Here is a 13863-nt window from a genome sequence, read left to right as displayed (position 1 = left end):
ATCGACAGCGCGAAGTTGATGTATTTCCTCAGCGACCAGCACGGATCAGCTCTAGGCATGACGAAGCGGATATCATCCTCTTTTGGAAGACCAAACAAAGTAGTTTCGCTTTCACAACGAAACACACAGCGCCTTCACGACATGGTGGCGGGGGCAACAATACTACAGCGAGAATAAAAGTTACGCCTTCTTTCTTTGCGTGAACATTTGGGTGGTGTTATGCAAATCTTCCCACACAGTGATGTAGACATGTGGGGGCGTGTTAGAACGAGCCGTTTTAGGTAGGCGTGGTTGACTCTTAACTTTTATAAAGAATATCTCTTTGGATTTGAGACTTTAGTCTTTGCAACTTTACAGATCTTCTTTATGCACCAAGAGATTGTAACACTCCAAAGAGAAAGGAAAAATTTAAATCGCATCATATGACCCCTTTAAAATATCCTGTTTTGATTAGTTAAGCTGAAAATTTCTTCTAGGATTGGTTCCAAAAAGTCCAATAGGATTCATTTTAGAATTTTTAACAACTTAATTATTTTTGACTTGGCCAGAGGTGTATCAGACATCTGCAGAATTCATGTGCTCATGTCAGATGATTGACAGCTGTCAATATGATCAGTCTTTTAAGCCATCCCATGACAGGGAAAATCCTGGCAAATACTGTGGTCTAATATATTCATCACCATTAAAAAAATATATATTCTAGGAACACAGACCTTACAAAAAAAGTGCCATTGCATGCCTGGATATCCAATGCAAGTTATAGGTGTCAGCAAAACTCTAAATAGGAAGATGCCATGTCAAATATCCAAACTCTTTAATCCAGTACAACCACATGATGGCACGTTTGCTTTGCTACATTCATCTGTGTCTTGTAGGCTTGTGGTTCATGTTATGTGTGTCCAATGCTATCCTCCCTGATCTCTTTTGATCTCCATGTGAATGACTTTATTGTGGGCTTTGCAATTTGTAAATGAGGCCTTTTCGTCACATGGGGCGTCCACACTCATTAGACCGAATCAGGTCTCCAAAACTACATTCTCTGTCTGTTTATGAATGTCTGTTGTTTGTTGCTGATGTCAAGTTGAGAGTGATGTTAATGGTTTAAATGATGGTGATGAGTTGTAGTCATGTAAGCTGAGGCATTGTGCTCAATTGCTTTAAAACAAGTAGAAACGGGGGATCCGTTGGTTCAGTCAAATTAATTGACACATTTTGAATGACTGAATGTGAATAGTTTTGATTTGGTTTGATTGTAAGTGTCATGCCTCAGATGCAGTGCTCTGATTTACGCCTCACAGTTGGAAACCCGTCCACTAGGTGAATGTCCGGTTTCTAGATCAGTTGTTCCCTCTCAGATTATGTATAATGAAATGTCTTGCAATGGCATTGTTTTGGCCATCCTGATGACTATTAGATCGGTATTGGCCATTTAAAAAGTCATATAAACCCATATGCAGTATATTGTTAGCTTGCAATTAAAATATACATTCATTATTTTCCTTATCAGAGACTCTGATGATGAAAATTGATGAGTTTACGCACCTTTTTAACAACTTATTTTTCTTTGGCCATCACAGAGCCAGTTTTCCAGGCCAGGGTTCCTCTGTCCACACCGGGAGAATGACGTAGACTGGACTATTTGCAGCAATGCCAATCCACACCTCAACAGCACGTCGCAGAGGGAAGGTAACTCGCCTTCCCATGTTGTAAATCCTTTCAGCACATAGAAAAAAAAACTAGTGTTGCAACACTGTAACCATAATGTCCTTTGATGTTGCAGTGGTGCACATTGAGAAGATCATTCTGAAGGAGGTTTCTATGGGAGAAGACGGCAGGCAGTACAGTTTTGAGGTAAGTTCAAAAACCCCTCCGAGACAGCAGAGTTTCAACACTGACATTTCATCTAAAAGAAGATCAGAGAGCTCCAGGATTGTGGAAAAGGATTTAGAATGAAATGTACCCAGTTGTATGTCATGCCGGTAAGAAAGAGTCTCCTAAGAAAGCAAGATAAGAAAATGTTGGGGTACTCTACACAGCTATGTCAAAATCAGAACTGGTCACTATTGTTAGCTTGCCAGTTGGTAGGTCTGCACAGAATCTGTGTTTACAGATTTCCACAGAATTCGAATGACTGTATTTTAATACATTTGAATTAAAGGCTAATTTGCTAATTGCAGCTACCAATTAAAGTAGTATTTAGAGCTATTCAAAACATTTTCCCCACGTAAAATTGCTAAATATGATAGATTTGTAATAATTCATAAAAATATTTGATTAATATTCAAATATATACAGTAGTCAACATTTGAAGTGGATCAAAGAAGTTCATCAAAGTTGTCCTAAGACAAGAACGGGTAAAAACGGGTATTGTTTTTGGATGAAAGGTTTTGATCCACTTCAAATGTTGACTACTGTATGTGTGTGTGTGTGTGTGTGTGTGTGTGTGTCTATATATATATATATATATATATATATATAGCTGTATAATGATATTGGCTTGGATCACTATGGAACTATGGAAATTCAATATATAGCTGTATAATGATATTGGCTTGGATCACTATGGAAGAGATTAAATTCAACATGAAATCAAACTGGACCCCATTCTTGGTGTTATTGTGCATGTTATTCCAAAGAAACCCGCCTGGCTCCATTCTGGTATGTTAACACCCACGATACAGTCAATTCCCGATGGATAAAATCAAGTCCTACACTACTTTTTATTTTCTTCTTCTCATTGAATATTGTGTTCCACTCTGAAGTGCGCAGTAAAGTTTGACTTTAAAACAATTTGTTTTATTTGTGCTTAAGTTGCTGGTTAAAAAGGACATTAATGTTGTGTAGGCACGGTGTGAATAAATTCACAGTTAATGTCTTAGTAGAAGCTGTTGTTTCAGATTTGCATGCACGCTTTGCATTATTCATGATGTTAAAAAGAGCTAAAAATTTACGTGCACTCAGCCTCTGTGGTTCCAGATGTGTCCTGAAGGCCGAGCTATGCTCTCGATTGTGTACATGAGATTTCTGTCTCTCTGGGACAAGTGAGGAAACATGCAAAGTCTGAGCTGTAAACATCCGGTTGTTGATACAGCGTTGACAGCCTCACCAAAGAGGCTTTGGCTCAGCTCACAGTGAGAGTATGGACCAGTGCCAAAACAGTCGGAGCGAGAGAGAGAGAGGCCTGACTGAGAGAAGTGCTTTTCTTTTCCTTTGCCTAATGTATCAGGGGTGAAAATGACCCTGCAATACAGTTTTATCACAAAAGCTGGGTCCTGGCATGATAAATATCCTTTAAAATGCATTAGAGTATACCAAGCAAAATATGAAGCTGAGGAAAGCAAGATGATTATCTCATAATGTTTTGCAAGTAGCATGTACTGTTTGGGCTGTACTGCAATTGTCTGACGTCTTCGATAAGTGACAAATTGATAGTTCTGGCATTTGTAGTTTGAATAAATGGTTTATTTAGTCAACACAATTGCATTCACAACCCATTGTACTTCAATATCGTGACGTATTTCCGAGTGAAACTGTATATGTATAACCGTTAATGAATAAGAGGGTTTGTAGAAGGAAAGCCATACAACTATTTTTATACAGTCTAAAAGTGTCAACTTAGTTTTTTTTAAATATCAAAAACTAAATCTCCATAACAGCCTGTCTGTTGTGCTGTTATTCAGTTTTCATGACCTAAAGGTTGTTTGGAGGCTGAAGTGGGAAGGAGACATATTGGGGACACCCGTGAGGACATGATGAGTCTTTCACTCTGCTCTCCCCAGGATATATTAAGATAGAAATCTGTGCTGAGAGAGATTTAAGTGTTTAAATCCACAATCACTGTCACTGTTGTTTGTTGTCGTCATAAACCGCATAAATGAATGCTGTTGCACATTATTAAACATGAAATGTTCTCAGTGTGAACATAAAATCATTAGATGCTGTGATTCGTGCACCATCGTACCCGATTAGTGTACGTGGCGTTATTCTGCCGAGTCCAATCCATTCTCATCAAAACAAGATTGAAAGAATGGAAGGAAAATGAAAGCATTCTGTTCTCGGCCAAATTTGAGCCACTATCTTTTCTCTGTCCGTCTTGTATTCCATCTTAATGCGAGTTGCATCCCAATCAGAAATCCCCTTGCGTCACTGGAAGACAGATTCTCCACCCTTTCCTAGGCTTAACACTGAACCCTGACCACCTGTGTCTCGCTAAACCCTACGATTAAGACATCAGTATTCACTAGAGAAGCAGACGGAACCGCGTGCCAGCCCTTGTTAAGGCTAAAATATTTACTCCGCGCAATGGGCTTAATTTAAACCAAGTGAACTCTTGTGGTTGAAATGCTTAAGTGTAAAAAAAATAGTGCAATGACCCAGTTTGGCGAAAAACTGATTCTGGGCGTACGCCCCATTCTGATGTCATTGTCTTTATTTGGGCTGGTTTAAATATTTCAGGTATGCCAAGATTTCAAAGGGAGATTCCATTGGGATATTTTATTTACCGAACACGTCGTAATCTTTGAAAATGAGCTAATAGTCGAAGACCTCAAATGTTCTTCTCTTGCTGTAATGTCATTTCTGGAACCCAAACTGTTGGAATATTTGACCGAGGACATGTGAAGAAATCCATGTTAAGGCATCTGTGGCAAAAGGACAAGCACAATTTTTCATGTCTGAGTGAAATATGATGAGCTCTGGGGAATCCAAGTAAAAGATCCGTTATGCTCAGATTGATGAGAGCAATACTGGTCTATTCTCATTGAGTTTCTCTTCTTTTGCAGGTGAAATGGTCGGACTCTTCATCCACTGTTGTCACCAAAAGTCATCGTGAGTTGGAGGATTTTCTATTAAAGGTGAGCAGAGAGATGTAGGTCTTTGGTGTGGTATTTGTATATGTTCAGTCACGTGGGTCTGTAGCATATGCCAGTGTGCCCACCAGTTGGGCAAGATGCCACCTAGTCAGACCAGCGAGGGACATTATCCATTTGTTTCTATTTCTATTTTCCCTCTCTCTGGCTGTGTTCGTAATGGAATACTGGCATTCTGAATACTAAACTGTATATACTTCACTTTTATTTGTCATTTTTATTTTATGTCATTTTTATACTATTACAGTATTAATCTTTTTTTTAAATAGACTTTTGTTATATTTTCAGTATTCATTTCAATTTTAGCTTTATTTTATGTGCTTATTTTTATTTTTAATATTTCAATTTGGTGTTATTTATATTTCAGGTTTAGTAATTTTAGTGCTTGAGCTTATTCCATTTCAATTATTAGCCAAGGCAACATTTCTTATTTCGGTCAAGGTTTTTTTTTTTTTTTTTTTTTTTTTTTTTTAAAAAAAAAATTTTAAATAAGGCCATGTCCACACGTACACGGGTATTTTTATAAACTGAGTTTTTCCTCCTGTTTAAAAAAAAATCTTCGTCCACATGAAAATGCAAACGCATGCTATGAAGCACTGTCAAGAGCATGCCAAGCCAACAGGTGGCGATATAATCTCAACCGTAAAGCCATGTTGGCCAATCAGAAGCCTGAAAAAGTTTCCAGTAGGCGGAGATAACAGCGCAGGCTCCGACGTCACAAGCCAAAAACTCCGGTTTCACTGTCTACACGATGACACTGCAACCGGAGTTTTTGAAAATCTTCACCCTGGCAGGCGTTTTAAAAAATGTTTAGTTTCAGTGACCTGGTGCTGCGTTTGCGTGTGACGAACGGCCTAACCATGTAGAAAAAGCTGCGGTTTTAAAAATAACCGCATTCGTGTGAACCGGGTCTAAAATGAGTTTTGAAAATTGTAGCTTTATTTCGATTAATGTTTTACAATTTCTACACCTTTATAACAGTTTAGTTTTAGTTAAAAATCAAGCATTATGGCATACTATAATTGTTAACAAAAGGAAAATTTTTTTTTTCGGAAAAGGTTTTTTTTTTTTTTTTTTTTTTTTTGCATGAATACATAAATATTAGATTAAGGCCATGTCCACACGTACACGGGTATTTTTATAAACTGAGTTTTTCCTCCTGTTTAAAAAAAAATCTTCGTCCACATGAAAATGCAAACGCATGCTATGAAGCACTGTCAAGAGCATGCCAAGCCAACAGGTGGCGATATAATCTCAACCGTAAAGCCATGTTGGCCAATCAGAAGCCTGAAAAAGTTTCCAGTAGGCGGAGATAACAGCGCAGGCTCCGACGTCACAAGCCAAAAACTCCGGTTTCACTGTCTACACGATGACACTGCAACCGGAGTTTTTGAAAATCTTCACCCTGGCAGGCGTTTTAAAAAATGTTTAGTTTCAGTGACCTGGTGCTGCGTTTGCGTGTGACGAACGGCCTAACCATGTAGAAAAAGCTGCGGTTTTAAAAATAACCGCATTCGTGTGAACCGGGTCTAAAATGAGTTTTGAAAATTGTAGCTTTATTTCGATTAATGTTTTACAATTTCTACACCTTTATAACAGTTTAGTTTTAGTTAAAAATCAAGCATTATGGCATACTATATCTCTAAAAATAGTGTGGAAAACAGTATGTATTATGCAAAGAAATGTTTCAGTATGGCAGATTGTCACATGATCTTAGCAAGTTTATTTTAGCGAGTGCCGTCCTGTTATCATTTTGGAAAGTTATTTTGTGTTTTTCGTTTAAAATTTAGTTTGAAAAAGACATGAATGTATCAAGAAAGCGTTTCTTTCATTACAAACATTCATTACACTGGAAATGGAAGGTCAAATTGGGTGCATTGCATTTTAGGATTCAGTTTTCCACAGTGTGGTTTAGTTGTGCACTGCACATTTTGTCTAATATAGCTAGTTGGATCATCTGAGTATTCTGTGCATTCAGATAATTCTCATACTATTCATATTTCTGCAAATTTAGTATGGAAGGTGTGCCATTCCAAACTGCCTTTTCACTCTTTCTTTCAGTTTAGTATGCCTTAGTGGCATTTTTATCACCAGAACATATGCTGTATTGAATTTAACTTGAAAATGATCCCTCTGTCCCTCTAGCTTCCTAAGGAGCAGAGCCCTGATGGCTTTGAGAAGGGCATCATCAGATTACTCAGTCGTGGAGATCAATATGAATCCAGAGAACTGGAGAGAAACCTCAGGTAAATCTCATCTCACTCATAACTAGTGTTGAGAAATATTATTTGTAAAAGTAATCTTGCATAAGTGTGTTACTCCTTACTTTTGCATTCCTTTTTCTCAGATTTAAGTCACTTAGGTTCTCTCTTTTCCAGAATGCAATGCTGTGTATGGCTTGCATGTGTATTTGTTCAATTTAATGCTCTATTCGCTGCCATTATAATCACATTATAGTCTTTGCTTGCAACTGTGTCATGGGATAAATGCAGTTGTGCTGGAAGCATACATTTCAGTGCAATTCCTCAATCTGAATCTGAAAGGCTCTGTGCTAAACCAAAAACAACATTGAGCCATGACCATAACTAGCATATTTTAAAACAATACATACAAGTACATTAGTTTTATTACTTTGCATGAGGTGGACATGGAGAAGATTACAACTGCTAACCTAAACCTATTCAGAACTGTCTCCTGACTAGAGATGTTCAAATCATATAGCATTAGGCAGATGGTTTTTAATTCTTCAGAGACTGAAAGATCTGGATCAAGTCTGTCTCTAAATTGTCAAAGGGAATTGTGTTAAACATTTTTTTTGTTTGTTTTGTTGTTGTCACATAAAACTCAGTGTCCTTTTCAAGTCCCACAACACATGGCAGAATTTAGGTCAGTAACACTGATGTCGGGACCAGAGGGGATTCTACTTCCTGTAGCACAGTTTAGATGTGGTCACAGATTTTGAAAATAAAACATGTGTTTTAATACCTTTAACTTCTCTCTCTCTTGTTCCTTTGCAGGGAGAAGTTCCTGTCTTTATCACAGGATGTCCTTCAGAGATGTGACGTTTCCAGGTTCTTCCTGTCTGATGCGTCTGTACGGCCATGTTTGTTTTGTTGTTGTCACATAAAACTCAGTGTCCTTTTCAAGTCCCACAACACATGGCAGAATTTAGGTCAGTAACACTGATGTCGGGACCAGAGGGGATTCTACTTCCTGTAGCACAGTTTAGATGTGGTCACAGATTTTGAAAATAAAACATCAGTGACTGTGTTTCAATACCTTTAACTTCTCTCTCTCTTGTTCCTTTGCAGGGAGAAGTTCCTGTCTTTATCACAGGATGTCCTTCAGAGATGTGACGTTTCCAGGTTCTTCCTGTCTGATGCGTCTGTACGGCCATGCAGCCACTGTGAGCATCCGTCTGACTGGCCAATCAGAAAACCATTATCAGTTGATGACTAATCTTAAAATGACCAAATATCAGCATATTAATAGACCAAGCATGATTCCTCTATGTAATACTTGCCCATCTGCTCATCTCTGCAGGTACCAGTGCGCCCGTAACTAGAATCCATCAGCCTGAACGTGGTTTCTCTGAGGACTGCTCCGAGACTTCCAGCCTGGAGGAGGGTGAGAGAGATACAGACCTGTCAGATCTGCTCTAGAAACACATGCCAGCATGCATACAAGTGCTAATGCGGTACTGATGCTAGTCTCATCTGTGCCTTTTTCTCTTGTACAGATGTGGAGGCTTACAGCGTCAGAGCTGCGGGACAGAGGTAGACCTTCACTGAACAAATATATTTTTATTCAGCAAGGATGCATTAAAATGATCAAAAGTGACAGTAAAGACATTTATAATGTTACAAAAGGGTTCCATTTCAAACAAATGCTGTTCTTTTCAACTTTTTGTATGTTTTACTTGTAAAGTGTACTTATGTAATCTTTCTTTAAAATAAATGCAACTTGGTTTGATATTTTATTTAATGCAATGGTATTCGTTAAGTGTGGTTTAAGTGTCCAAATACTTGAGGCTGCTGTGTGTGATTACTGATCCTTACAGGACAGAGCTGATATTAGAGTAAACCATGTTTACGGCCATCTCCTGTCACATAATCTGTCTTCTTCTCCCTGTAGTAGTCAGCGCTCTGAATGCCAGAGGACCGGAAACCGTGAGCAGAACGGAGAGAGAGTTTGGAAGAAAGAAACTGAATTGGAACAGGTGAGGCTGTGAAATTGTTTCTCGCTCTTTGGTATTCTTGGAATGGCATACGACTGATAGTGCTTCTGCAGTATGAAAACTGTGCGCACACTGTGCAATTTTTAATGCATACTGTCTATAAAGAAATAAATACTGTATACCACAATTCACTGTGCTTGAACATCCTTTACTATGAGTTAGTAATGAATGAACCAGAAAGTAATTCCCCATCAAATTCTTGTTTCACTGTTGGATTGTACTGTCAAAAGTTCTGAGTTTTTAAAAAAAAATTTTTTATACAGAATTGGATTAAAAAATGTGTATTAACCATTTTTATTTTTAAAAGGAAGACAGGGTGCCACTCACTGAATTAAACATGCAACCTAATGAACTAATTTGACAACACTGTAGCATACTACTTCATTGTGTGAACTATTGTCCATACTATTTAAAAAAAATACAGTATAGTTGGTCATTGTTTTGAGGCATGTTAGACACATTCGCATTCTGTCTGCCTGCAGAGCTCCACAAATGACAGAAGAGTCTTCACGGCTGGACAGAAGAACAAAGCAATATCAGCTGGAAAAAGGTACACAAACACCCGCTACTGTGTTTGGTTTGTCTCTAAATGGGTGCAGAGTCAAATGTTGTCCTGGTTTTTGTGTCTGAACTGAGACAATATTTTAAAATGCATACTCACTGATGCATTGGGTTGGGCTTATGGTTCACAGCTGCTGTTCTATGTTTTCAGGGAGAGAGGCAGACGAGTTACAGGTGTCAAGACTTCTAATGGAATTCAGAAACCTTCTGCAGCACTGATGATCAACCAGGGAGCTTGCAAAGGTCTTTGTCCCATGGTTAAAAAGCAACAAAGCAATCATTTTTGATATCTGTGCATCTCCAAATACATCCCGCATGCATGTACGACTCCCTTACAGTGAACTACAGCTGTGTTTTCTTCTGTCCTTTGGTTTCTAGACACAGGAAGGGACCAGTATGGGGACACGTCATCGGAGAGCTCGAACTCTGTGCCATCCAGCCCTGTTCACCAGAAGAGCCTGGAAGACCAAGGTGTGTTATTCAGTATGTGATAGTTAATAAAAAAAAATCTGTAATTTACTCACCCTCATGTTGTTCCAAACCCGTACTACTTTCTTCTGTGAAAGTCACAAAAGGGATGTTTAGCAGAATGACAAACGGTCACCCTGAACATATATGCCTACACAGAATATTGCTTTTAAATGCACGAAGAAAAGTCATATCAGGTTGTATTTAATAGATTAATCTCTTAATTTTTTTAATTAATACAAAAATTGTCTTTGAAGGGCTTCTTCATGTGAACTAACAGCAGAGTTTTGATGCTATTTAAACAGTGACTCAAGAGCTGAAAAAAGTGTTATTTTAGTGTTATGTATATACTATTATAGTATTTATAAATTCTTTTGAATTAGCTTGACTTTTATATTTCCAGTTAATTCTAGTTTTAGTGATTTTGTGTTTGTCATTTCTATTATATATTTTTTTACATGTTTCTATTTAGCTATTTAGTTTTAGTAATTTTAGTACTTCAACTTCACACACACACACACACATATATATATATATATACAGTGGGGCAAAAAAGTATTTGGTCAGCCACCAATTGTGCAAGTTCTCCCACTTAAAAAGATGAGAGAGGCCTGTAATTTTCATCATAGGTATACCTCAACTATGAGAGACAAAATGAGAAAAAAAATCCAGAAAATCACATTTTAATTGATTTTTAAAGAATTAATTGGTACATTCCTCGGTAAAATAAGCATTTGGTCCTTTTTATTTTTATTTTCCTTGTTTTTTTCTGGGCTCCTTTTTACTGGTTAAGTTACATGTTATTAATCAAAAAGCATGTCTAATTAATTAAAATAATGAAACTTAAACAATTTAACATCAATTTATTAAAAGTGTAACAAATATTACATGTTTAGGGCCCTATGAAATGTTTTATTTTTCCAACCTTATGTTTTATATTAACCAAATTCTGTTTTAGCATGTCTAATTATTTGAAAGCATAAAACAAGTTTCATTTATTCTTACAATAGCCTTATGATTTTTTTGCTCAGAAATTCTGTGTTGTGTATTTACATTTTGTTTTAAGGCATAAAACATTCATTTAATCTATCTTTTAAGTAATGAAAATTCAACAATTTTTTTTTTGGAAAATAAAGGTCATTTAATATTACAATTAAAACATTGAATAAATATTGAATGCTTATTCCTTAAAAATAAGGTTTTAATCATTTTAGTAGTAGTAGTAGCAGTCTGTTACGTACATTCTACTGAACAATAGTAATACATTTCTGCCACAATGCCCTCAAGTTAAACCGAACTTTTATTTTGACGGGTTGCCGTGAATACCTTTACTTTTCTGTGTGTGTATGACATGATGATAGTTTTACTGAAATGAAACGGTCAAATGCTGATGAAGTGACTCTCAGAGCAGTTCTGGAGATGTTCATGTATTTATGTCCTCATTAGTGAGACGGCAGAGGTTAATATCACCGGAAGCTTCACGCGCGTTTCAGTTCGAGTACTACACAAAACCGCGCGTCTGCGCCATACATTAACACGCAGAATTCATATTTAAATATGAATCGTTTTGCGGCTTAATATTTATAAATACTAGTGGGAGTGGGCTCACTTGTGTGTGTGTGTGTGTGTGTGTGTGTGTACACACACACATGGCCTAAAACTAACTTTTTGCCACACCTGCCAATGGCCGGTGACGTGATCATTTACCGGCCAAAATATTTTTTTTTTTTATCGGCCATGAAACTCTTTTTGCAAAAACAGGCAGTCTTTACTACGACAATGACTAAACATATTTACAATGTTTTTAATTTGTCCTTTACTTTACTTAAAAGAAAAAACAAACAGATTTATTGATTTATCTTTTGTTTGTTTTTTTGTCCACATGAGTTTCTTGTCCTTTGCATGTTTTCGCCAAACGGAGCAGGCCATCGTGTTACACCTGTTTCACACATACTCAGTTTGCAGTGCGTATGTGGTGCATATTTTTTCTGCACCCATGTTAACGGACTAGAGCAGGGCTATTCAATTAGCTTCATCTGAGGGCCGGATTATCAAACTGAAAGAAAAATTTGAAGGGGGCCAAGGGGGTGGGGGCCATCCCGATCTCTTTCTGGGGGGACCTGCAAAGGAAAGCAAGGAAAAGAGGGAAAATTCAAACAAACTAAAAACGAACAATTGCTTTACGCCGAATTGCTGCTATTTGAAAGTGAAAGTATAATGCGCACGCAGCTTTTACAAGCTATTGAAAAGCGAAGGAAAGCTAGGAAAAGAGGGAACGCCCCCGCGGTGATACCGGTGGGAAAATTTCTTCACCGTCACAACCCTTATATATGTTACACCTGTTTCACACATACTCAGTTTGCAGTGCGTATGTGGTGCATATTTTTTCTGCACCCATGTTAACGGACTAGAGCAGGGCTATTCAATTAGCTTCATCTGAGGGCCGGATTATCAAACTGAAAGAAAAATTTGAAGGGGGCCAAGGGGGTGGGGGCCATCCCGATCTCTTTCTGGGGGGACCTATACAATTAGAATTTAAATTGAAATCTAAAATCTATAAAAGGTTAACATTAGTGCTTTGTCAATCGATTAAAAAAAAAAAATCAAGTGTTTTTGTAATTAATCATGATTAATCACATTTATATTATCATAATTTCACATTGAGCCTCCAAATTAATGTAGAAACAACATAAAGATAGTATATTTTAAATATGTTTTTAATGCCATCTTTTTACTAAGTAGCCTATTATTAATGAAGGATTGAAACCAATACTGCTACTGGTGTCTCTATTAAATGCATTTTCCCTCAATTTTACCTATTAATTATAGCCATTCAACATTACAGTATAATTGAAAGCCATTATTTTTTAACATACTCTGTTTTAAAATCACTTAATATTTCAATCTTCACATAAACTATAAATTGTATATGCATAAACTATACAGATTAAACTTTATTAATCAGCGACTAGAGCAGTCCAGTGATTTCTCTTTTTCTTTTGTTCTTTGATTTACATCAATGACAGACTTTAGCGGGTTTTACTTTAAAAGCAGCGCAGTCTCTTTAAAACCTGATGACGCGGATCTGACACACATCCTATTTTCTCCAAGCTCTTTACGGTCATTTAGAGGGGTGGTTCATTGCGATTTAAATTTTTTAACGTTAGTTAGTGTCTAATGTTGCTGTTTGAGCATAAACAATATCTGCAAAGTTACGAAGCTGAAAGTTCAATGCAAACGGAGATATCGTCTTTTAAAATTCCGGCAGTTTAATGCCTACAAAAATGGCTGGTAGGGACTACAATGAGTTACTTCCCGGGTTTGTGATGTAACAAACCCAGATAAACCCTGACCTCGGAGAAGGCAGCAAAGGGGGTGAGGCCATGCTGCGCTGCTTTAGAAAAGAGGAAGCGAAAACTAGGGGTGCACGTCAAAATAATCGATTCATATATGAATTGCGATTCTGCCTTCTAACGATTCTAATGGATTCACAAGTTTCAAAAGCAGCAGTTCTCAATACTGTTCCTCGCGTCCCCCTGCTCTGCACACACTCTGCATCTCTCTCTCTTGCATTCAGATCATCAGCTCAGCTCTGTTCCATTTACACACTTATTTTCACATAGCTATGAGAAGCGTTAAACATGGCCTGCATAAGCGTGCAGTTGCCGTACTGTATTAAAGCTTTAATCAAGATAAAACCGTATATTAAAAGCTAACATAAGCAGTAGC

General features: G+C 37.4%; 1 protein-coding gene across 1 annotated transcript in view; it reads left to right on the top strand.

The window, feature by feature from the left end:
- The window catches only part of LOC107599249 (zinc finger CCHC domain-containing protein 2-like), a 24235-nt gene that overhangs the window by 5502 nt on the left and 4870 nt on the right, over nt 1–13863 (top strand). Inside the window, exons 2-12 of the mRNA XM_016290787.1 lie at nt 1578–1686; nt 1781–1851; nt 4782–4853; nt 7014–7114; nt 8180–8274; nt 8412–8495; nt 8608–8644; nt 9003–9087; nt 9588–9655; nt 9818–9909; nt 10045–10137. Of these exons, the coding sequence (XP_016146273.1) occupies nt 1578–1686; nt 1781–1851; nt 4782–4853; nt 7014–7114; nt 8180–8274; nt 8412–8495; nt 8608–8644; nt 9003–9087; nt 9588–9655; nt 9818–9909; nt 10045–10137 (907 nt within the window). The remainder of the gene's footprint in view (nt 1–1577; nt 1687–1780; nt 1852–4781; nt 4854–7013; nt 7115–8179; nt 8275–8411; nt 8496–8607; nt 8645–9002; nt 9088–9587; nt 9656–9817; nt 9910–10044; nt 10138–13863) is intronic.

This window comes from Sinocyclocheilus grahami, unplaced genomic scaffold (assembly GCF_001515645.1).
Source record: "Sinocyclocheilus grahami isolate Dianchi unplaced genomic scaffold, SAMN03320097.WGS_v1.1 scaffold263.1, whole genome shotgun sequence".
NCBI lineage: Eukaryota > Metazoa > Chordata > Actinopteri > Cypriniformes > Cyprinidae > Sinocyclocheilus > Sinocyclocheilus grahami.
This window is presented reverse-complemented; position numbering and strand designations above follow the sequence as displayed.